General features: G+C 37.8%; 1 protein-coding gene across 12 annotated transcripts in view; it reads left to right on the top strand.

Moving 5' to 3' along the window:
- Positions 1-23,680, top strand: part of OFD1 (OFD1 centriole and centriolar satellite protein) — a 38,438-nt gene that overhangs the window by 13,211 nt on the left and 1,547 nt on the right. For 8 of the 12 annotated variants that reach the window (XM_049834124.1, XM_049834132.1, XM_049834129.1 and 5 more), the window contains 13 exons: positions 73-192; positions 2,662-2,735; positions 3,425-3,516; positions 3,661-3,850; positions 4,509-4,639; positions 5,018-5,129; positions 6,570-7,181; positions 11,704-11,836; positions 16,313-16,413; positions 19,930-20,049; positions 21,142-21,293; positions 22,241-22,396; positions 23,027-23,097. In XM_049834124.1, coding sequence (XP_049690081.1) covers positions 73-192; positions 2,662-2,735; positions 3,425-3,516; positions 3,661-3,850; positions 4,509-4,639; positions 5,018-5,129; positions 6,570-7,181; positions 11,704-11,836; positions 16,313-16,413; positions 19,930-20,049; positions 21,142-21,293; positions 22,241-22,396; positions 23,027-23,097 — 2,064 coding nt within the window. Of the gene's footprint in view, positions 1-72; positions 193-2,661; positions 2,736-3,424; positions 3,517-3,660; positions 3,851-4,508; positions 4,640-5,017; positions 5,130-6,569; positions 7,182-11,703; positions 11,837-16,312; positions 16,414-19,929; positions 20,050-21,141; positions 21,294-22,237; positions 22,397-23,026; positions 23,098-23,680 lie in introns of all 12 variants that reach the window. The other 4 variants (XM_049834125.1, XM_049834126.1, XM_049834135.1 and 1 more) reach the window with 2 other exon arrangements.

Genomic DNA, 23,680 nt, shown 5'->3' on the forward strand with positions numbered 1-23,680 from the left:
AAAAACACAAAACAAACCCTAAAGTTTCAACATTATAACTGGTCATTGTCTGTATATTTATGGATATTTCAGCACTCAGAAGCTTCAGGAAGAGAAAAATAAAGCTATTGATGATGCACTTCGACGTCGGGAGGTTGCTGTGAAGAACATAGAGGAGACATATGATCAAAAGCTTAAGACAGAACTCTTAAAGTAAATTTTTCTTTTGTCTCTAATAGGACGCGTGCTACTTTCTATGAAAACAGGATAATAAGTTCTATAGGATTTCTTTTGAAAAGTGTAACAAAGCAAAGACTTTGAAAATGTGCACTCATGTTTTTATCAGCTTGAATTCTTTGCATCATTGCTTAGCTCTTTGCTAGTATGACAAAATGTGTCACATTCAGAAAAAGCTTGCTATGGAAAATAACTCTCTTTTGATTATAGGTTATACTATTGTTGTAGTTTAAATTCTGTGTTGTTTTCCAGGAGATGTGACATTAGTTGAGTGTTTAGACAAGATGATTTGAAGCAGTCTTACTGAGTTCCTTTGACCACAATTAAAAGAACTGACCATTTTATGAATGCAGAAAAGGCATGGAGGGGAAATCAGCATTAAAAAGATGTTATAGGTTTCTTGGAAAAAGGGTGAGAGGCACACTAGCTCATTGTACAGTTAGATTGGCTCTTACCTTAACCCCTCCCCATTTTTGGAGAGGAATTCTCTGATACAGATCACCCTCTTTTATTGACTACCATCTGCTTGAACATGGTTTCAAGGACTTTGCTTAGAAATGCTCTTTGAAAGCGTAAGACATCATCTGTGACTGCTTTTGAGGTGTTGCAGTGGATATATCCTAACTTTGCTATTGTACTTTCTTGGAGTGCCTTGGTCAATTGAAGGGTTACGTGATGCTTCAATGCAGGCACATGCTCTTGGCATGTTATTATTCCTGTGTATTTGATGCCATGAACCAGTCTTCCAGTTAGGCAGTTAAACCGAATGACTGATGTATCAGTACTTGTTATTGCAAACCAGTGAACAATAAGTATTACCTGTGTTAGTGTGTCTTTATTTAAGTTACAGAGGACAGATGTAAAGAGTAGGTCTTAATAAGAATGATGCCTCAGCTGAAATTGAGTAGATTTGAGGGTTTTGTCAGAGAACAGTGAAATGCAACTAATGACCCACCTTGGTATCTTACTTTATCTAGTCCATAACAGCTACTTACAAATAATGCCTGTAGAGTGCTTTTGGTTCATGAGGAGAAGCAAATTATTTTAAGGATGAACTGCTGCTTAACTTATTTTACCAACATACAAAAAATATTTTAGACATTCTGCAAGTGCTCAGAAAGATAAAATCCATGTCATTTTGTCCCAAATCCTTGATGAAAAGTAGCAAAGAGCTATTATTTATTGTATAGATATAATGATGCTCGTTAGGAAAGGAATCTTTTTTAATTTCTACAATAAATATTAAATGCCATAATTAGGAGAAGGATCTGAGTGGTCTGGAGCATTTGCAAAAATGCAGGAGGATGGATGTGGCAATATCTGAAAACATTGATAATCTATGTCCCAGTCATGCAAAATGTTGAGCTTTCTTAGCTCCTGTAAATTCCAATAAAATTGAATGGTAAAGTTGGATGGCTGCTGGGCTGTGAATAGTGGTGTACCTGGGCAGTGCTCAGTGTCTAGCTGGTGGCTGATGATGAGCAGAGAACCCTTGGGGTCACTACTGGGGCCCATACTGTCCAACACCTTCATCCTTGATCTGGATGTTGACACAGGGCATCCTCAACAACTTTGAACATGAGTCTTAATTAAGGGGAATGGCTTCTACAACAAATGGCAGAGGTTCAGTTCAGACAGGCTTTGATAAGCTTGGGGATTGTGCCAACACAAATCTTAGGAATTTTAACAAGGAGAACTGCAAAGCTCTGTGCTCGGGGCAGAATATCCCTATGAAGCAGTATAATGCGGAAAAAGAATTGACTGAGGAGCTGCGTTTCTGAAGAGGACATGGGAGTACAGTGAGTGCCACGCTGACTGCGAGCCAGCAGCACGCTCTGGCAAATAAGGCAGACAGCATGATGGGTGATGGTAGTAGCAGCATGGCCAACAGACTGAGGGGAGTTGTTATCCCCTTCAGGTATTGGTAAGGGCTGTGCTAGGAATACCATGCCTGGGTTTGGGCTCCCCAGTTCAAGAAAGTCATGAAGAAACTGGAGAGGGGCTAGTAAAGGTCTGTCAGGATAGTTATGGGTCTATCAGACGTGACCTCTCAGTTCATATGGTAGGGGCCATAAATTGTGGCTTGGGAGATTCAGCTTGGACATGGGGGAAAAAAATTTTTACTGGGCAGGTAGTGCAGCATTGGCACAGGTCAACCAGGGAGGTGGTGGAATATACATCCTTTGAGGTTTTCAAGACTTAGCTAGGAAGAGCCACAGCTGACCTGCTCTGGAGTTGGTGGTAGTCTTGCTTTTTCAGCAGGTGGTTGAATGAGGTGTTTGGTAAGGCCCTTTCCAACTGTTTCAGTGGCTCTGCAATAACTAATTTTGTTAATAAATAATTGTGTGATCATAGTTTACTCTGGGAAAGACTGGAATTTGCACAAATGCATGCACATGTGCGCACACACGTACTTTGGGAATACATAATTCTTTTTACTTCTAGATATCAGCTTGAATTAAAAGAGGAACACATAGCCAGAACCAATAAAGTTACTGAAGATGAGAAAAAAAATAAAGGTAACCATCTCTTTGAGATTAATAAAGTAGCTGTTTATCTCTAGAACTTTTACTAACAGGTGTCAAAACACTGTAGTTACTAAACAGTCATGGCGTTCAGTAACAGTGGTATAAGTGACAGAAAAACCGTTAAAATAGATTTTTGAAAACATGTAGCAGGATCCAGGGACAGGTCAGCAACTCCTTGCTGTTCAGAATGCAGTGGGAACCGTGAGCTGCTGCTTTGCACAGAGGCTGCAAAGCATTTTGCTTTTGCAGTTTCCCATCTCCTTCTGAAGTCTTAATAGCTCATTCATTGTCTTAATTGAACTCTGGTACACTCTGGTATCATACTCTTGAATGGTTGCCAGTTTTTACATTTATTGTGCACAAGATGTTTAATTGGAGCTTGAGGAAAAGAGCTGGGACAGATAAGATGTTGAGACTTATAAGTTAGGGATGTGTGAAAGAAATGATATATCGTGCATATGAATTTGATTTACTTAATTCTGAAGGATTGTATGTATGCATATGTATATACGCACACAGTGTGACTTACATAATTTTGAAGGAATGTGTATGACAGTCATTTTTGTGTCTTGAATTAAATTGAATGTTGGGCTTAGCAGCTTAAACTTTTTTTTGCTGATACAATTTTTTACTCTACTACGCTACTAATTTTAATTCAGCATTTGTAATCCTCCCTGCAGAGAAAGCTATGCTTTTGCATGAAGAAACCATTGCTGTTAATTCAAAAAAGGAGGAACTCAAGCAAGCTATATCACGCACGAGAGAGCTTGAGGTAATTGTGAACGTGAATTTAAAGAAGCTGTATTCTAATTAGTGCTTTTGAGGTACATTTAAAAAAAAAAAAAAGAAAATGTGAAATAAAAATGATTTAGTAGTACAACAGTTCATAAGCTTCTAAACTGTTCTTTTTCTGCAGCTGGATTTGGAGTCAGTGAAGGCCCAGGTTCTCTTGGTAAATAAACAGAATCAATTGTTGACAGAAAAACTGAAAGAGGTATCAGACTATCCTTTGCTAAAGGAGGAGAAATTGGAGCTCCAAGTGCAGAATAAACTACTTAGGCAACAGTTGGATGAGACTCGCAGTGAGAACCAGCATCTTCGAGACAGTCAGTGTGAAAGATTTAATAATTTTCTTGTTTATGTTTCCCTACAAGTATTTGTTTAGAAGTAAATTTTCATTAAAATACATTCTTTGTATTATGTTTACTAGTAGTTTTTATTAAACCCCAATTACTGTTTGTGTAAAATGAAACAGTCCTTGACATTATAAGTTTATTTTCTGTAATATTATTTTCTGTATCGTAGAAATACTGAGTAGTGGTAGCTATAATAATATGAAGAATATCCCTTTCACCCTTTGAAAAAAGCAGTGCAATGTTTCTAACCATAGCATTAGTATGGTTAATAATGGTAAAAGAACATTGCACTATTATTGTTAAGTGCTTGCCTGACTATAGTCATAAAATGCCAAGTATTTTTAATGTGCATTTGAGATTACAGGAGAGTAGAGATGTATACCCAGTTAGGTAGGTAAGGGTATGTATTTTTCTTCCAGAGTAGGACAGTCTGGGTCTAGTTCTTAGATGACTACACCAACAAAAATTTCAGTCCTTTGCAAAAGGAGGAGAAAAAATCCTTTATTCAAACAAAGCCTTGTTAGATTTTTCAAACCAAATCAGCTTTACATTTTGAAGGGGTATCGTGTAGAAAAGTGCACACTCGTTATTCTATGGCTGAGTGTCTAGTATTTCTCTTTCTGGGTAGAGCTATCGCAGCCGTCAGCAGAGCACCTGGCCTGCCAAGTGGAGCTGAGAAGAGTGGAACATTCTAGGAAGCTGGCATTGGATGAATTTGAAAGTCATAGGCAGATTTTGGAAAAGCAGCTACAAAGTGAGGTAAATTATTGTTTCTAAATAATTTGAATCCTTTCTTTTTCCTGTCATCCTGTTCACATTTATCTATGTACCTGTGCAGGTCTTTTAGCATGTAGTTAGGGGGATTGTTTGTACTCCACTTATTTTTATGTAATCAACTCTAAAGAAAACAAACCAAAACAACACCAAAAAGCAACCAAAAAAAATATATCACTAACCCAACATAAACAAAGTAAATCTTTCCAAGTCATTAAGTTGTCAGCACTGACTTTCAGTAGGATACTATGTGTATGGTTTGACTGGACCTGAAAATCATTTAGAAACAAGTATTCAGCCAGTTGAGATTACTCTTTGTGTTTGAATTATGCTGATTTTTGTTTTCCTCTCGATCTCCTATAGGTTGAGCGTTGTGCCCAGTTAAAGACCCAACTGTTAGAGTCAGAAGCTACTGTCAGGAAGTTAAATGTGCAGGTTGAGGAACTGAAACTGCAGGTGAAACAAACACAGGCAGGTTTGTATCTTACACCAGAGCAGTCCTTTACGAAGTTCACTTAGCTAACTAGTATAAGAATTTCCAGAAGCTTAAAAAAGCTGCAGTTGCATAGAACTAATATACCACCAATGAGTAGACTTAAAGTTTAAAATCATAATCTATTTAAAAGCCCAATGTAAAAAGCAGACTCATTACAACTTCCCTTCCTTTCAGAAAACATACACATAAGAGGAAGGTAAAACATTCCTCCCTGAATACTTCCATGTTTTTATTGTGTTTTTCCTCAGTATGAAGACATTAGTGTTTGGTGATAACATAATCACTGTTTTCCAGGAGGCGAGTTGTGTTTTAATGCCTTTTGATTATTGAATGCTCATGATAAGAGTAATCAGTTTGAAACTGTATTGTGTACTTCACAAATTTAAATCTAACTTTTAAACAGTTGTTGTCAAGGCTAACAGCTTATGCACCTCATATAGGCATTAGAAAGAGAGAGAGAGGCACTTGTGTAAAGCAATTCAGTCTGCTGAAGAAATGTATTTCTAAAGATGCCTATCGGTCTTGCTAATTTCAAGTATGATAAATAAAAGTTTGGGGATGTATATTTAAAAATATGGAATTGAATTCTGCAATGGTTATACATTGTATACAGCATGTTTTGCACCATAGTTCAGTATATGCAGTATTTTATTCACTAGACCAATGTGTACATTTTCATATATGGTACAAGTATCGGTACCATTTGGAATTGGAAATTTGTTAGTGTCAAAAGAGCAAGTATGTATTTTAATCAAATGACTGAAAGTACTGGAGGGACTTTATTTTGCATCAGAGTTAAGGATGTCATTGAAGAAACATTTATGTAGAGCAAAAAACCAAGGTGGTGGTTTTGCTGAGAAAGATACAGCCCTATAAATTTGTCTTTTGGGCTTGCTGAAGCACATACAAGTGCAAGCCAGGAAGCAGATAGCCCTGAAACATTCAGTTTAACTGACAATTTTGGAGAAGTATTTTGTTTTTTTAAAAACAACAATTTATCTCCAAATTTCTTTTTTTATCTAAATAGAAGGAAGGTGTTAAGACTTGTGGCCTGCCCTGTGTCCCTCACCTTTTAACACTGTGATTGGATATAATGTATCCAAAGTGGTGATGTTTTAATTTTTATTCATTTCTTTAAATGTAATTTAAGCAATAACATTGTAGAGGTCATACTTCAGGTAGTTGTACGTGGAAGGATTATATAATAAAAAAAATCAGTGATAATTTGCAGCTATGCAAATTGTGCATTGAAAATACATTTAAGTCAAACCATTAAATTCTCACAATTCAAGCCAATTCCATGTTAAAATAATTTTGATCAAACTGATATTTACATGCTGTGTTTTACTGTTTTTGTTTCATTATGGGTCTCCCTCTCTCACTCTTTACTGTCACTCACTTTCTTTTGCTATCTTTTAGCTCTAGAAAATGAAGTGTATCGGAATCCAAAGCCTTCACTTGTCGATCGCTCTGTCCTTGACTTCACTGGTGACAGAATTGTACCTCATGATATTTATGTGGATAGCACATTCGTAAAGAATCAGGTTATGACTGATGGGATGAAGGTAAATGCAGTGCCGAGATTTGGCTATCAGCAGCAGTTACAGCCACGCAGTGCTTCTCCAGATTCTGACCTAGAGTGTATGGCACAAACCCGGGCTAGAATAAAAGAACTAGAAAAAGAGGCAGAGTATTTGGAAGAAGCCTACAGGAACTACCAACACAGAGTCATGCAGGATGCAGCTGCAAGCAGAACGCCAAGAAAGATGCAGTCTCCTTTACTCCTACAGTGTGCTGTTAGTAGACCCCCCTTGACAACCCAGCATGAACTTCTACAGGATAATCCTAGCTCTCAGCACTCCCCCCTGAGCAGTCCAAGAAGTGAAAAACACATCAAAAAATCTGGGCAGGTTGAGGTCTTTAAAAATCCCTTAACACCACCGTGCAGAGGAGTGTCTTCTTCAAGACGCCTTTCTTCTACTCCCATTTTGAAATTGGAAAGAGGTCTCGGTAACAAGAAAACTTCAGATGGTAAGTCACAATTTTTAATCTGGTGTTGTATTCAGCTTTTACTTACTGTTCCTCTTGCACTATGGGAAAAGAAAGATTTAGTAGTGATAGTCTTTCACTTATTGGTTATTTGCTAAGAGGCAGGAGAAGTCAGAGACAAAATATGCTAGCTGCTTGGAGTATTGCTTCTTCATGGAAACAAGTACTGGAGAAGTACGTTGAGGGAGGCTAAACATACTGCACTTAGTTCAGGTAGCTTTATAGAGAAGACTATGCTATATAATTCAATACAGGTGTAACCTTATGATGTGCAGTTTCATTCAAAAGTTGCCATGAAGTATAATTACGTTGTAACATTAACTGTAACTTCCCAGGTTTAATAACCCTCCCTCTGTATTCCTATCTTTTCAGTTAGCTATTGTAGTTAACATGTGCAGCAGAAGGCTGCTTTGTCTGGGTTCTCTTAAATTGACTTTTCCAGTCTGAAAGGTCCAGATTTGCTTTTGTTTGTTCTTTTTTTTGCTGTGACATCTTTATCAAATATTCCTGAGCAATTGTGAGAGGGAGGGGATTAGTGTTTGGTCATGATTGGAAAATTGTAATTTGCTATTAATTTCCCAGTGTCTTATAATTACTTAGTTGTTCTTTTTGAAGGGGCAGTACTCAGAAGAGTAAGCAAAATAGAAAAGAATTGAAAATGAGAAAAACATTACACTGTTTCAAATCTGCAGTAGGTCTGCTTCTTGAGTCATGCAGTTCTTGTCACCCTAGCTCAAAGTGGTTTTAACAGGATGAAAAAAAGAGATAGTACCAAAAAAAAAAAAAAAAGAATCATCAACTTGTGCATGAAGGAAGGTTAAATACAAGAAGGGCAGCTTAGTTTGGAAAAGAGTTGGCTGAGGTGGGCTGTGGGAAATCTGGAAAGCAATGAGTGATGTGGAAAAGGTGAAAAGGGATCAATAAATTGCTGCTTCACAGACCCCAGAATCCTGTGAAATTGCAGGGAAAGAGGCGGAAGTACTTTTTAACACCATGAGTAAGTTGTGGAATTTATTGCTTCTGTGGCAACAAGTATAGATGCAGGAATAAAACTGCCCTGTCAGGAGGACCCAAAAAAGTATTGATTGAGGAAAGGCTGGGGTGGGTGTTGCCAGAAGTAAGATTTAAGTATTCTCCTTTTTTAACTTTAGTTTTGTTTAGTTATGGGCACTGCTAGAAACAGGTTACAAACAGTCTGATCTATTGATGCTGTCCCTGTGTTTCTGCATGTAGAATGTCATACTCTGTTACTGAAAACATATTTGAGAACTTGAACTTCCAAAGCAGTCTTTTATGTTTTAAGTTTTCTCTGTCAGCTTCTGTATAAAGTACCTACAGGCTATTTAATACTGCACACACACACACAAAATCTTCCATAAAAGTAGGGTTTTGTTGTAAAATCAGGAAATGTAAAAATTAAAGCTGTGTGCATAACCTTAACAATCCTTCCTGTCTTTGTACCTGTCATAAGCTAGTTACATGATGGCTGATTTCTTTTTTCTATTGGATCTGTTCTTTGCTTAATGCACAAGACTGACTTCTTCTGGAGAGGGATAAGAGCTGAATAACAGAGGGCATTACCTGACTTAGGTGTTACAGAAAATGAGCACTATGTAAGTGTAGGAAGCTGGGTTACAGCTAGTTGGTTATGTTCTCAAGGTAAACTGATGCAGTACTTGCCCCAGTAAGCATGGTAGCTTCAGTGCTAATGTGCTGTGGAGTGATTTATCTGCTTCCAGTTAGATTGCTTTCCCACTGATAAGTCACCTCCATTTCAAGAGTCTTCTGAAGAGGAGTGCTGTTATTGGTATATATGTTATCCTTTTGCTAGAGATGGCTGAAGCACCAGATTTGTTTTTGCTAGAAAACCGTAAGTCATTCTGGAAGCTTCCATGGAGCTTTTCAGTGCTGTTGAAGATGCCAGTCTGAACAGCTCAGAATAAATTTTAAGAGCTAAAAGCTATCATGCACGTGAGTCTGAGATTTGTTTTTCCTTTAAGTGAGGTATACCTCAGTGACAGCTCCAGCTTAGTCATCAGCACATGTCTTCCTTCAAAGGATGAAAGGAAGAAGTGTGTCCTCCTGTAAAATACTTGTAGTTGGCAGATCCAGCAGCTGCTTTACTGCATAATCTGCCAATGGAGGGGTATGTGGTTTTCTCTCTTCCTTTAAATTAGCTCATTTTGACTAGTTTTCAATTAGCATTTGACTGTTTTCCTTCCCAAGCCCATGCATGTTGGACATCTTTCAGGCTTTGACTTTCTACTGGGAAGGAGTAAGCCCATTTCTTTAAGAGCAACTAAAAGTAGGACAGGAGCCTTTGCTGTTTTTCCCCTGCTTGCTGTCTCTAATCTCGGGTATCGTGGTTTGAAACACTCATGGGTCGAGACAAGGACAGGGAGGGATCACTCCCCACTTATGGGCATGGGCAAGAGACAGGCTCAACTTGGGGAAGAAACAACATCAATTTCATTTACTACCAATCAAATCAAAACAAGGATTCTGAGAAGTAAACCCAAACCTTAGAACACCTTCCCCCCAGCCCTCCCTCCTGCCCGCCTCAACGGGGAATGGGAGTTGGGGTCAGCTCGCCACCCATTGTCTCTGCCGCTTCTTCCTCCTCAGGGGGAGGAGGACTCCTCACACTCTTCCTCCATGAACTTCTCCAAGGTGAGTCCTTCCCCGGGCTGCAGTCCTTCAGTCCCAGCCTGCTCCAGCGCGGGCTTCCCCACGGAGCGGCGGCCATCTTGGGGGGCCTCCGCTCCCCTCCACGGCTGGGGGGGACAGCCTGCCGCCTCACCGCGGGCTGCGGGGGCATCCCCTCCTGCCTTCCTCCCTGACCTCGGTACCCACAGAGGGGTTCCTCTCCCGTTCCAATCCCCCACTCCCTGCAGGTTTCCCCTCTGAAATCTGCTCTCCCACCGGTGTTTCCACTGTCCCTGAGGGGCTCGGCCTGGGCCAGAGGCGGGTCCGGCTTGGAGCCGGGGCAGCTTCCAGCAGATCCTCACAGGAGCCGGCCCTGAGAACCCTTCCTGGCTGCCAAAAAACCCTGCCACAAACCCATAACATCAGGCCAGTAATATGGATCAAGAAACAGTCACAGACTGTTGTCCAAAGGATACTGTGGGCCAAAGACCTCAGCTGTTTGTCTTTTAGTAGAAAATCAGTAAGTTCAGTCCTAGATGATTTCTAAATAGTAGTAGGCTGTAGTAAATTATCATATGAGCTGGCTGGTGTGCCACCTGTGTCCTGACATGCAGTGTGTGTTATGCTGAGGAGGTGCATGCATTAAGTACTACATGCTGTTCTTGTCCATTTGCTCTGCACGTGAAAATTTGACACGTTACTTTATGAAAAAATTGGATGTGGGTGTGCTGAGGGTTCACATCACGAACAGGTACGGCTGATACACGAGTACGACGTAACTGCTGGGTCCCGTTCTGTTAGCGCTCAGCTTCCTTAGAGGATGTTCGCCTCTGTTGGATGGGCATAAGGGCTGTCTGGAGGTAAAAATCCATGGGCAACCCCCAGTCTGAAGCATCCTTACTTCTGCAGTGTGATGTGTGCCATGAACAGGGTGCACTTCTGTGTGACCACCTGGAAGAACTTCAGGTATAGGAGTGTTAATAATGGCTTTTCGTCTTATCTCTTGAGCCAGATTAGCACTGACTACAGTAAAAGTTATTTGGTCAGTAAAGAGAAGAAAAACAGCAGTGCCTGCTTACTGAGTGAATACCATATCTTGTGGAAAAAATAATAATTCATAGTCTAATAACAAAAGACCTGTGCCGCTGCACAGGAAGGGAAAATTAAGATTGCAAAGCAAAATTTAACCAAAGTGCTAGGCTTTGCAAGTTTGATTAAAAGCCTTTTTAATGCAGGGGTTTTGTTTTTTACCTTGGTTTCTTAGGAAACTAAAGACTTCTCTAGTCATACTGTCTGCTTCCTTTCCTGATAACTTTACAACTGTTGGTAAGAGGATAAAATCTTCAAAGATTTTCTTCTTTGCTTCATCACACATTATCACAAATCTGTAGAAATTGAAACCTCCAGGTTAAATTTCCTAATGAAGAATGGCCTTTGGGAGACCTCAAGCATTATCTTTTGCTGGCTAGTAAGCATATCCCTAGCTTGAAATCCAGGTCCATAAATGTTTCCTCTAATGCCCAACACAGGAGAAATTATTTGGTGTTTGGCAGAGGGGCTGCAGGTTGTAGGGAACATGGATGTATTACAGGGTGATCATAATCATAGGCTTTGTGAGGAGTAAGTTTATGATGGTGAAGGCCTGTAGAGGAGAATTCCCATACATGAGAAGTAAAAGAAAAAAGAAAGAACGAACCAGTACAAGAAAGTTCATGTTAAGATCTGGATGTTAGTTGGCCTATAGTGGTGGTGCCACCTGCACAGTCCAATTATGCATGTGTTGTGAAAACCAGCCTTGTCCGAGAAATCGTAAGACAGATAACTGACTAATACAAATTGTGGGATTTTTATTCTGCAGACATCAGCGGCTCATACCTTGCCTCTTCACAGCAGAGTGTTGACCAGGTGCTTTCTCCTATTTCAAAGCCACATCTACCTTCATCTTCTGAGTCTGTTTCTTCCTCACCATCCATTCGTGGCCAGAAAATCAGGTAACATTTTTTACAAAGCAATATTTTTAACCTGCTTTTTAAAGAAACATCTAACTGTTCATGGCAATAGCTGCTTTTACAATTCAAGTAAGCCATTCATTTTGTAAGTGAGAACTTTTCTAAAGATGGATAAGGATTTCCATTCTTGAATATCATGCCTAAAGAGGAACTTAGCTATAAAAAAACCAAACACTCCCCCTTCTCCCAAATCCAAAAACCTTTGACAAATATGATTTGACATTTTCATCTCTGTTAAATTTGTGCTTCCCTACAGTGCAAAGTTACATGCAGTGAAATACTTAAACTTCAAGTGCATTGGAAACTTCAGATGAATGCAACATTTAAAAAAAAATTCTCGTCCTGTGACAAAGTAAACCTTGATTTACAGTGTTCTGTAAAGTCATTTCACTGTTGTAGTTGAGCAAGGATGAAAGGTTATTCCAAAGATTTCCTCTGTTGGGGAGAAACAGTAATGGCAGCACTAGCTCCAGAGCCTAAAAAAATCCACTGCCATGGAAAAGGTGCTAGGCAATGGACTAAAAAGCCTGGAGAGTGAGAATGTGAGGCATCCCAAGTGCATGTTGCTTTAATGCAGATGTAGCAAACTGATAAATACCCATCACTGAAACTTAGCTCAAATTCTGCTGTTCAAAGATATTAATTAATGTTTAGAACTGTGCTTCTCGGCACTTTCAGTTTGTGCTACTTAACCAATGTAAGTATGGCTTTGTTACCATGTGCGGCTTCAAAGATAGAAGGTGGTTCATGTGGTGTGCACTGTCACCAGTAAGGCACACCTGACAAATACAAGTTATACAAAGTTTAGTTGTTCTGGGCTTAGGTCAGGCTGATTTACTTTGTTGGTTTTCAGACTACTGTAGATATCTCTGTAGATATAGCTCTAGATTTAACAATAAACTTTTGCTTTTGCCCTTCTTTGTCTTTCTATTTTTCATGTGTCGGAGTTCTGACAACCTTTTGAGAGCAAGGTGTGGTGTGATCCTTGTATTTCAAGAGAGCTGCAAGTTCTGCAGCACTTGAAATCTATTGTATCAGTGTAGACCTTATTTTTCATTGTATTTCCTTACACAGCAGACCACTTCCAGACAGCTGAATGAAAGATTCATTATTAATAAATAAATATTCTGTTAATCACTGATTTCAGAAAACATGTTTTCTCAAAGTTTCCTAAAAATGTAAAATCTGCTGTTTAACTCAGATTTACTTGTTAGGAACCACTGACTTGCATGCCTATGTATAATATCTATGAAAAAAATCTTATTTTTTAAACATGTGAAGAATGCTGACATTGTAGACTGATTTGAGAACAAACTTCATTTCAGAAGACAAAGTTGGGTCTTTAGAGGAGTAAACTTCTTTTCTCAATGACTTGAAATTATTTTTCAAGAAAAAGGTAAAACTACAAGCTCATCACAAATTCCTGTCTAAAGTAGTGATAATCTCTCATCTTTCCCATATTAGAACAGGCCATTTGCATATGCTTGATGTTCAAAAGCTATTGAGGTTATATTTAATGCACACAAAAACCCCTAGTAAAAAAAAGGCCACTAATTCCTTGACCAAAGCTTTGTCTCTTTTATTGTGTCTATTTTTCACATCTGTGATCTGACTGATGAGTTTTTGCTGATTGAAGCTCAGTAGTTTCTGGTGCCTGTTTAAGTATTTAAATCAAGGCAGTTGTACATTCTCACTTCATTCATTAACAAGCTGTAACGCTAACTTTTTTTTCCTTCTCTGAAGAGCTTGTTCATGTGCCTATAACTGTTTTCAGAATAGGAATCTCCAGTCTCCTTTACATGTGGGAATGGGTTGGGTAACAGAAATTTTCTCTTTTCCCTTGTTTTTTTTTTAAGATCTCTTTTAAGTAAATGAGTAACTTGGCAAAATTAAGCTGCATAAAAATGACTTCTCTTTCCTCTCTGTATTTCGTATTTCCATGTATGAAATTCTGTTCTTAATAGTCACTGGTGCTTCTACTCTCTAAAACTGAGAATCCTGAATAGGTGTCTTCAGAAAAAGCTTGATTATTTAATTTTTAATGTTTCTTTCCTAAAAAAGAGACACTTGAGTTGGCCTTAAACTGTTAGCCATCATTCCAGATTTGATGGCTGAAGAAAGATAGCTTGTCCTTGGGCAGGTCTAGCAGGCATTCATAGGCTTTTTTTATTTTGTTGTTATCAAGTCCTCAATATACATTTAATCTAGAGAGGGTCTTTTTTGTGGTTAGAATTTGGGGAGAGCCTTTATGTTCCTGGCCTTGAAAAGAAGCTGTTGGGATTCCTAGGCAGCATGAGATTAGTTCCTTTAAGTGGCTGTCTCTTCTTTCCCTGCTCATTCACATTTCCTACAGTATTTCTCAGATGTCCTGTAATCCTGTGACAGACCTTACAAAGTGAAGGTTGAATGTTAACCTGCATGTTAAGGTGATATGGAAAAATGCTCTAATACTGCGAGGGACCGTACTTCTTTGAAGGATGTTGTAGAATCCGTGCTGCCTGAAGAGTGAACAGTATAAACAAGTTGTGTTGCAGAGAACAGGCCAGGGTCTGGGCAGGCAGCTCTGGCTTGTAATTGCTTTCTTGAGTTCCTTGTGACAAAGCAAGGGTATGAGGTCCCAATAATTTTCTTGAACTTGCTGCTTTCCCAAGACTTTCTTAAAGGGAAAACATTCTTTTGATGAGTATTTTTTTTTTTAATTTCTTGTGCCTTGGACTGTTTTCTGTTACATAAAATATTTCAGAAATGCATGTGTGGGCTTTTCCAGTTATTTACTCTCATTATTAGGCAAATGCCAGATCATTGATGTGTATTGTGGGATTAGTTTATGACCTGTAGATTTTAAGTGGCAATGGGAACTTCTTTAAAAGGAAAAGAAAAGAAAAGATGATGCTGTAACACCAGCGAGCCATTACAAGTTAGACCTCTGTCAGTGGGGAAGAACAATTGCTTCTGTGACTACAGGAGCTCTTTGTTTATTTATGTTTCAAGATATGAGTGGTATGAAGGAGGCCAATAAACATAGACAGGAAGACTAGAATTATGAGGCAGATTATTATCTAAACCATTCCTTTTTTTGTTTAGGGCTGAAGAAACCGATTGTGAGGGGTGTTACCAGTTTTGGGCTAAAAAAGTAATTTCAGACATTAACAAAATACTTTAGATGGTGGTGGTTGTTTTTTGTTTAAGCTTTAGTGGTAATTTTAAGCATACTCCTGCAATTTAATCATTTGGTGTTGATTGGCACACCAGTACTGTTTTGTGGAATATTGACATTAGGTACAGTCTGGGGTTTGGTTGCCAACTTTGTATTGATGGAATGAATTTTGAAAACTCTTTGGAAATATATGTGTTTACTTGTCTTCATGAGGCAGACCTCTTCAGTTTGCTGCATCTGAGGCAGTGCATTGACTGTCTTTCTAGCAGTGTTGCAGGACTGTTATTGAAGAAAGTGGCATGCATGTCCTTGAACCTTGCATCCTTGACAATTATTTAACACTTAACCTTTTATGTGACGGAAAGACTAAAACCATGAAGTAGACTTCCAAAAACTTGAAGTTCCATTTGCTTTGTCATATTTAATTTACAGGGTATTTTTCCCCACTGACATTAGTGAACTATCCATTCTGACAATGCAGATTTATTCATTTGTTCCCCAGACTGACATTTTTTTATTGAACATGTCTCATTGTGGGGGTATGTGTTGTTTGTTCTCCACTTTTGCCCCATAGAAGACCTCAATTCCTTAGAAATTGTAAGCACAAACACATTTATGCCACGGTGAAGAGCACGAGCTGGTGTGAAGTAAGCCCCTTTATAAAGTGCTGCTGCTGAATTTCATTAGTGAGCTGCACTCCTTTTGCTGTTCTGGTTCTGGTCAGAATTTAGTAGCTGGGTCATGTGGCAGATATTGTTCTTTCACATTATCTTTCTGATGAGATAAACAAGGCTAGTAGACTCATTTTTCATAGAACCCAGATTTTCACCCCTGCATGTATGTTTTGCCAGACATCTAATACACCTCAAACACATCTGTTAAGATGACATCACAGTGCAAATTAGACTAACACAGAGCCTAAAAAGGCAAATTTCTTAATTTTGGTTGACTAAGTGTCACAATTCGTTGCCTTTCTCCTTTTTTTCTTACTCCTTTCTATGCCTTTTGAGGGTGTATCTTGTTTTAATGTAATGCCTTTACGTCATATATAGGCCTTGGGGAAAGGCTGCAGGGAGATGACTATCAGAGAGATGGAGCTGACTTTTGGTAAAAGTTAGAGAACTGTATTTAAATACCTTAACTTTTGAGTCAGAAAGTTACAGCATTTTGGTTGCATGGTTTTTACATTTGGTTTAGACTGTTGCTAAGCATGTGAGTAATCCTTGTATTTAAATCTCAGCTATTTGCTTAAAAGTTTAGCATTTCTATTTGTTAAATTATGTTCTTCCTTCTTCTTTCAGACTTCATAACGAAAGAACAGATAAACAAGATTTCAGTGATCTCCCCAAACCAGAGAAACTAGCGTATGAGGACCTTGAAGAACGCATTTCGTCTCTTGAATGTAAGTTTTAGTGGATTTTAGACAGTTTGTTTAACACCTTATGGCTTAACAGTTGTAAGACAATTGTCTTCACAGTTTAAGACTGTAGCTGGAGAGAAAAAATTCTGACTGATGTTCGAAATAAAAACAAACTGTCTCAGATGATGAGGGATTAATTTTCTTCATATTTACATCATTAGAGGAGAAGGGTTTGTAGTAGTAAGTAGAGACTGAAATCAAGTTGGCTCTGAAATTCAGGAACATACTTTTTGTTCAGAAATCTTGCATAACCTTGTTGTGATTAATGCATGTAGGTCTGACAGTTGTTTCAGAATGTTTTAAAATTGTGTAGGATTTTTTTTTTTAAACAGCGAAGTGTACTAGTATATGAACTAACTTGAGGTTCTGTTATATTTGCTGCATAAAGTAAAACTCCAAGGAGTGTTCATCATGGGCCAATATCAGAGCAGTATTACTAAATGTTAATTCTGAAGATAAGTTTCCATAGCCATTACATATATTCTTGTTGATTTTTCTTTGAATAACTGAGGCTTCAATAATGTGAATTAGAAGTTACTTTAGAAGTGTGTGTAAATGTATGAAGAACACTTGCAATTATGTCATTAATGAGCATCTCTGGGTAGTTTTGGAACATATGGTTCAGTTACTGAAACATGAATTTTATCGTAATTGGTTTTTTTCTCTGAGGTCAGCATTTTGTTTACTTACATTTCTGTTCTCTGTTGATTGGAGGAAGAACTTTGTCGTTACGTGGTGTTTTGTATTGCATGCTATAAAGTGTTTCCCTCTATATGCTGCAGTCAAGCCTGCAGGGTCAGTTTTCAAAAATTTTTGGTTTAACTAAGGTACTGTAGAAAGAGGAGGATAATAAAAGTTATTGCACTTCATAGCCATTTGTATATGGGGAGAGAAATAGAAGCACAGTTACTGGCTTTATTTCCTAGTTTTTCAGCATTTGAGTGACATCTTAATGTTGGACCTGAGCAGCCATATCTCCCATGAAACTGGGGGTTTAAAGCAAGTGAAATTGTCAATGAAAAAGATGTGAACACCAAGCTAAACACCTTTCCCGTTTCCAAATTTTGTTAGGTCTGTAAAGTCTTGAGACTGGGGGAGATATGTCATGGGGTGGTACAATTCAATTCATAGTTGGTGAAGAGATTATAATTATTGTATGGGAGAGTTAGAATCACTGATTTAAAAGAAAATACTCGTAATTGGTGTGAGTCTTTTCCTAGGTCCAAGAATGGCTTGTTCTCTTGGTTGTGGTTACCTCATATGGAAGATGGAGTAATGCCCTTGCTCACTCTCCTGAACCTGTGAGAATATGGCTTTCAGTATTTTAAAAACCAACCAACCAACCAAAAAAGATAGTTTGTTTAAACAGCAAATGTGCTGATAGTGTTTAGTGATAACTAGCAGAAGCTGATGACTCATCTATGCATTTCTCTGTGAAGTTTTACTCAGTACATTTGTTGTTTTTTGATTTACCTCATTTAGTTTTCTTTTTATAAGCTTTAAATGCATTATTTGAATGTGAACTGAGCCTGTAGCTACTAATGGTTTTTACTTATCTCATATTTTAATTAGATTTAGATTTATTTGTTTAATTTCACATTAGAGACTTTTAGGAATACATTACATGTTTCACATTTATTTTATCACATTTAAGAATAGACTGGCATTTTCTTGGCAATTAGGCCCGAGTAGATGCTGTGTCCAAGTTACCTCTGTATCAGACATGTGGTAGTACTTTTAAGGGTTTGCATATGCTGATGATTTCTCAATCAACAGTAATTCAGTTGGGTCAGACTGCATCAAAAGATAATCTCAGTATGTAGAATGAAATCAGAATGGCTAACAATGGGAGAAGGTAACCCAGGATGAATTGGAGAGGGAATAAGAATGTAAAATCTAAAAAGTAAATGTAGAATAAGATATAATGAAGGAAGAAGTTGATAAGAGTAGAAAAAAACCAATGGAGTGAAGGAGATACCAGAAAATGTGGAAGCCTTTTAATCCCACTGTGAGTGAGCTTTGGCAAAAAAAGATTGGAACTTCTGTTGGCAGTAATAGCTTTTGATTGATGTGCTCGTGTTAAGGAAATAATGCATCTTTCGCTGTCTACCCTTACCTAAAGCAGTGAAGGTGTACAGAGTATTACTTTTTTTTCCTTTGCAGAAGGGTTAATGTAAAGATGTTTTGTACTATATTGGTTTGGGTTTGGGTTGGTTGGTTGGTTTGTTTGTGTAGTTAGCAGACCTTTGGAAGTTAGATAGAATACTTAACAGGAACCTATTTGTGAAAGGAATTTTTGGATTATTTAAATATTACATACCCTGAAACATACTGATGCCTCATATGTAAATTATGTTGTTGTCGATAAGGTTATAATTTAAACCTAAAGTCAAAGAGAGAGCAAAAAACCAGAATAGATTTTCTTTTGAGTGTGATAACCCATTATTATTTTGGTCTTACATATAAGACATATATCGAATTTACTTTCCTAGGCGAAGCTGCTAGGACTTCCTGTTGCTTTTGTAAGAAACTGAAAATATTCTCATAACTTTGCTAGACTGACAGTTTTAAAGAAATTTTCTGTTGTGCTTTCATCTATACTTCCTTTAAAAGAATTTTAATTTAAAGAGATCCAGACCATTCTGAGAGAGAGGTTGTTCAGTTTGGGTATCTTGTTTTTCTTCATGCAAAATATTTCAGTTTTATTATAACATGGAAAAGAAAAATGCTTGAAACCTTGATAATATTTGAAGGCTGGGAAATTGATATTTTCTAAATTTTTACCCAAAACCTAAGGAGGTGTATAGGGTATCTGCACTATCTTACACTAAATGCTTAGAAAAATGGTCCTGTGTATTTCAGGTTGGCTACCTAGAGATAATGGCTACATGTGGCCTTTTATCTCTTTTTGTGTTCTCCCATAAAACTGAGATAATAGAAGCAGTTGCGTGTCATAGCAATGATCACAGAGGAAGTATAGTAGTTGTGTGTTTGTAAATTCAGCGCCACATTGCACAGGGAGAAGAAAATATAATGTAGACTATCCAAGTTAGCAGTATCCATCCTGTGCACTGAAGAAGGCAAGGATCCTAATAAAGAAATAGTATGTGATTGAAGCATTAGAGGTTGTTTTACATGCATAAAAGGATAAGCTAAGCTTGGAGGTGTAATTTTTCTGTGACCTGTGTCTTGATTATGTAAAGAAATGAAAACATTTTGGTTTTCTGTTGTATATTTATTCATGAACCTGTTTTGGCTTCGTAAACAGATGTGTTCCAATAGCTAGTTTCAAAACTAACAATTCTGTAATTAAAGAAGCAAGTACAGCCTATGATAATTCTTAATCCTCAGGGAAATGGTCAAGGTGAAGGGAAAATGCTCAATTAGTACTGGTATTTATGTGTTCTAATTCAGCCATTCCCACACTTTGTGTCCATTGCTGTGCTCCACTATTGTAATTACAAAATAATGAAGCCATTGTTCAAATTTCTTCTCCAGATCAGGGGGACATTCCAGAGCAGTGTGAAAGTGATGCCTTGCATCCATCTGGGGACATCGTCAATGGAAACCATGTCACAGCCACTGTGCCGGCAACAGCCACTTCACTGCAGGACTTAAGTGAGTTCTCAGCTCAGAAACAAAAGTGAATACCCTTCTTAATGTCAAATGTATAAAACAAAAAGCCAATTATTTAACATTCTTTAGGTATGTATGCTGGTGTGATTGAAAAAATTTTCCCAAAGGGCTAATTATGTAATAAAGAGGAAGGAATGTTTTCTTTACTGTATGAGGATGACTTTTGCACCCTGGTTTTGGTTAAATTTGTTTTTAATTTAAACACTTGCTACCTGTCCCACCCCCCTGTCCAGCTTCTGGAGAGATGATTTTGGTTTTTTTCTTTTCTCTTTAGGATAATTATTAAATATTATTTCTGCTCTTGATAGAAATAAGACTTGAAAGGTTTTGGTTTGTTGGTTTGCTTGTTGTGGTTTTGGGGTTTTTTTAAAGTATTTTAGGTACTGCTTGTCTAGATTTTTTTCATTTTTCTTGACTCTGTTTGCAAACTGTATTATCACAATGCTGTTTTAATTCTTTGCGTAGATGAGGATGGTTTCAGTGCAGCATATGCTGCTTTTTAAATTGTTCTAGATAGAAGCATTATGATCATTTTTATTTAGAGAAGAGCTTTCTAGCTTCTAACAATTCCCAGTATATAGTTTGCCCATCTAATTACTATCTGAATACTGTTCTGCTTACATAGCTTTTTAAATACACTGGTCACATGAGCAGTATGTCCTGCAATAATTTCCAAAGGTTTTTTAAGTACTTTGCTTTATAGATACAAAGAGTTGTATCCACGCATATTGCAAAGAGGGAAAGAATATAGCAACATGAACTTTAGGATAACAGAGATTTAATGAGAAAGTCCATGGTAGGAATGAGAAGTGCATAGAGAGGTTTGTCAACTCTCTGGCCTCTACTTTGGCTCTACCTTTTAACACTAGCGAGTCATGTACCAGACTAAAAATGTTTAGAGGTGGGAAGAAACATTACCAGATACCTAAGAATAACTTTAGTATATGTATAAACAATATATCCAGTTGTTTTTCATTTATTATTAGTTATACACAAACCCGTTACTTATTTGTATGCTACTGTAGTAGATTACTGAACTACATAAATCACATTTGTTGAAATAATTTTTCACAGCGGTGCTGGATCAAAGACAGATTGAAGAACAGAATAGAGAAGTTGAGAAAAACTTAGAAGAAAGGAACGTAAGAGAAGAAAGGAGAGAGAAAGAACAACAGGAAACTTTGGAAAGAGAGCAAAAAGAAGCGGAAAAGCTTAGCAAAGAGGTGGTGATGTAGTGTTTAAGTATCTGACAGTAATGCAGCTTTGTAGTGCCATATATTTTAGGATTGCTGTGTATGTTACTTGGTTAAAAATAGCTTTTATTCTTTAAGTGAAAGTAGTAGAGGCTAAGTTCTTTTATGTACTTGTGCAATTAACCAGAGAGTCTTGCTAGAATTTCTCCATATGCCAAGTAACTTCTTCACAGGAAACAGATGCTTTTTCTTCCATGCTTCGTGTAACTGGAAGCTACAATTTCATGGCCAGAACTTAGAAGGCAGCTGAGCTGTCACGAGGCTATTGGAACAAGCGATACATTCGCTGTCTTTCTGGTCTGGACCACTGCTGGTCAGACAACACCAGAACATGTTCATGTCCATCTGTTCTTTAGCCTTTATCGGGGTATCTAGGGTACTTTCCTGGAAACAGAAGTTATAAGGAGACCTTAAGGAGTTTGCTTAAATCCCTTTGAGCTGATGTGGCACGTGTTGAAGTAGTGTTCTGGCCTTCTAGAACCTGTGTAAAACTTTTTTGCTCCCTCTCATTTTGTCTTCCTCTTCCAACCCTTAAATCTTGGTTTATTTATTTGATTCAGTGTAGTGGTACTGATCAGATGTGCTCATGCTATCCTTAACACCAGCAAACTAGGCCCTTCAAGAAACTTGCATACCTGTGTCAGCTCATCTTCAGTTCACATGTTGATGTCATGCATAGAAGCCTCAGGCCTCACAGCCTTTCAGACACCCAGACAGGGTTAGAGTGGTGTTTCTTGAATGTCACTTTTTGAATTGACGCAATAGCTTAACATTTGCTTGAACTGCATGTAACAAGTTTAATGCTGTTTAGACTGGCATGTTTTACCGAGGTTAACATGAAATCCTATGTGTAGTGCAGGTATTCAGTTATTTTTCTTGAGCTGATTGGTATTTAATGTTGATTTTGTGTCTTAAAGCAGAGCCAAGACTCAGTGAAAATAGATGAAGATGAGGGAGTAAAACCTGAAGACAGTAATGCTGATGCTGAAGATAATGTAAAGGTTCCTACTCCAAATCCATTAGAAAAATACATGAGAATAATTCAACAGCGCAGAGAGGAGGAACTGGCAACCAAGGTGATGATTATTCTCAAAACAGTGTCCCAAAAATATTGATTGAATTTGTGTCTTGCTAAGTATGCTTAGAAGCTTTATGTAACAACCTGCAGATGAGTGTTGGGATTTGTATTGCAAAAATGTGTTGATTCAAAAGAAAAAAAACTGAAAACTTTCTTCCATAAGGGTTTTTGTTCTGTTATTCTGTAGGAGGGGGTTGGTTTGTTTGTTGCTTTTTTAGGTACTGGGACAGTATTTAAATTTAAATGTCCTCAATTTTTAGTTTACACTGTGTTTAAATACAGTTTGAACCTCTACATAGGTCAGTTTGTGTTCCACTAACACAACTGATGATTGATAGAATTTATCCTGGCAAAATGGAAAACTTGACCTGAACAGCTGTGTACATGGGTGAACATTACTTCGATGAAGGAATGCAGCAGCATACTTTTGTTCAGACATGATCCAAACCCAATCTTCCAAAGCATCATTATTCTTGATGTAGTGTAGCACTTGTAGAAATAGGGTGGCTCCTTCAGAAGATTTTTATTTTCAGTTGGGTGCCATAAAATACAGATACTATTATTAGAGTGACTTAAACCTTGACTTAAGAACCAGTTACAGAAAATGTATTCTCCTCTTGGTTGCCAGGATTCAAAAAAAGAAGAAATAGGAGAAGTATCACTTACAGAGGGACTTGTATCTAGTGAAAAGGATGACAGGTAAGGCTCATGTATGACTGTTAATCACTTCTGTTACAACATATTAATAGTTACAGTTTGAAATGTGGTTGAGAGACATCTGCCTTCTTAAAAAGCGAAATACACTAGTCATCAAAAGCAAATGTGTTGGAAAAATTGAGGGTCCTTCCAATTCTTATACAGGTAAGTTTTTGGACTGTATGGAATTTGAATCTGGGAATTACATTCAAGGATCTGTTTCAATAGCTGTGGCGATTAGAACTTTTTATCTGCAGCTGAGTAGCTTCTCAGTTCCTTCACAGTGGGCTGAAGTATGAGGGATTCTTCTTGGCTAATGACCCTGTGAAGGTTTGTCTATGCTGCACCTTGCAGATGATAGTCTGTTATTAGCATGGAATCTAGCTTTGATTGATCCATAGCATCACGGACTTTTAACAGACTAGTTCACACACTTTTTTCAGAGGTTACCACAGCTAGGGCATTTCCCCTGGTTCTCTCTAGACAGGGATAAATACAGATATGCAGTTTTTAGTTACTTGAGAGAAAATAAAAAAACCAGTAACCCTCTATCAATCTTTACTGGAAGCTGTAGAAATGAAAATAT

This window comes from Accipiter gentilis, chromosome 31 (genome assembly GCF_929443795.1).
Source record: "Accipiter gentilis chromosome 31, bAccGen1.1, whole genome shotgun sequence".
NCBI lineage: Eukaryota > Metazoa > Chordata > Aves > Accipitriformes > Accipitridae > Astur > Astur gentilis.